The following is a 1,042-nucleotide window of genomic DNA, read 5'->3' as shown; positions in this document are numbered from 1 at the left end:
GCAGGTGGTGTTGTTCACGCCCTCTGCACTGTTACAATAGAGATTCACAATTAGCGATGATACGATAGCAGTGATACAGCAGAATACAGCATACAAGGTGACTCAGCATAAATTTTCCACTAGACGTAACACAGTGAATAATGGTGAAGGAAGATGACTTATTGTAATCAGTGAAAAAGTAATGTAGGAACTCGGCACAACGTATTGTGACCCGTAGATAATGAGGGGGAAAGGCATCCTCTGCATAATCCGTAAATACTGAAGAAGGAATGTCTGAGCATCATCAGGAGATGATGGGGAAGGAAGACACCTCAACTTGACCTGGAGATAAAACTCCTTAATATAACCCGTATATTATAATGCAGGTCTGAATATTACCAGTAAATATTGAAAGTGAAACATTTTGGAAAAAAGATGCAAGAAGACGCCATTGCATAACCCGTAGATTAGGAACCTGAAATATATTTCGGGAAAAAAACCCGTAGATAATGGAATTAGAAATATACTCGGAAATGAAGATAAATCTACATAACAGTCAAGTAATGAGGCTCATATGTACTTCAACATAACCCTTAAATTCTAAGAAAACATTCTTCAACATATCCTGTAAATAATGAAACATAACTATCCTCTTCAACATAACCCGTAAATAGTGACACAGAATGTACGTCATAGCCTGTAAGTGATGGAGCGGAAATATATACCATTCAACATAACCCATAGATACTGATGCAGAAAGCCGCCCCGCCACACACGCCACTAAACAACCATGTTGGAACACGCCACAACACGACCACAACGTTCACGACATAACACAAACACGACTCACAACGCCCACGACATCACACAAACACGACGCACAACACGACCACAACAAGCACAACATCACACAAACACGACACAACATGACAGCCATAGCGAGGAATCAATGCAGACAAATAAGCATAAGAACACACGACCACATTACCTTATCCGTGAGCACCGTGGCGAGGCAGCATTGACACAAGGCAGGGACGATGCGACAACTCAGCTAACCCACACA

The 1,042-nt window shown here is 41.5% G+C and overlaps 1 protein-coding gene across 1 annotated transcript in view; it reads right to left on the bottom strand.

Annotated features, from left to right (window-relative positions):
• Positions 1-601, bottom strand: part of LOC119592932 (retinitis pigmentosa 1-like 1 protein) — a 10,109-nt gene extending 9,508 nt beyond the window's left edge. The window contains exon 1 of the mRNA XM_037941824.1: positions 560-601. Within this exon, the coding sequence (XP_037797752.1) occupies positions 560-601 (42 nt within the window). The remainder of the gene's footprint in view (positions 1-559) is intronic.
• Between the last annotated feature and the right edge of the window lie 441 nt (positions 602-1,042).

The sequence above is a fragment of the Penaeus monodon genome, chromosome 31 (genome assembly GCF_015228065.2).
Source record: "Penaeus monodon isolate SGIC_2016 chromosome 31, NSTDA_Pmon_1, whole genome shotgun sequence".
Classification (NCBI taxonomy): Eukaryota; Metazoa; Arthropoda; class Malacostraca; order Decapoda; family Penaeidae; genus Penaeus; species Penaeus monodon.
Note: the sequence above shows the minus strand (reverse complement) of the source record. Positions and strands in the feature narration are given on the sequence as shown.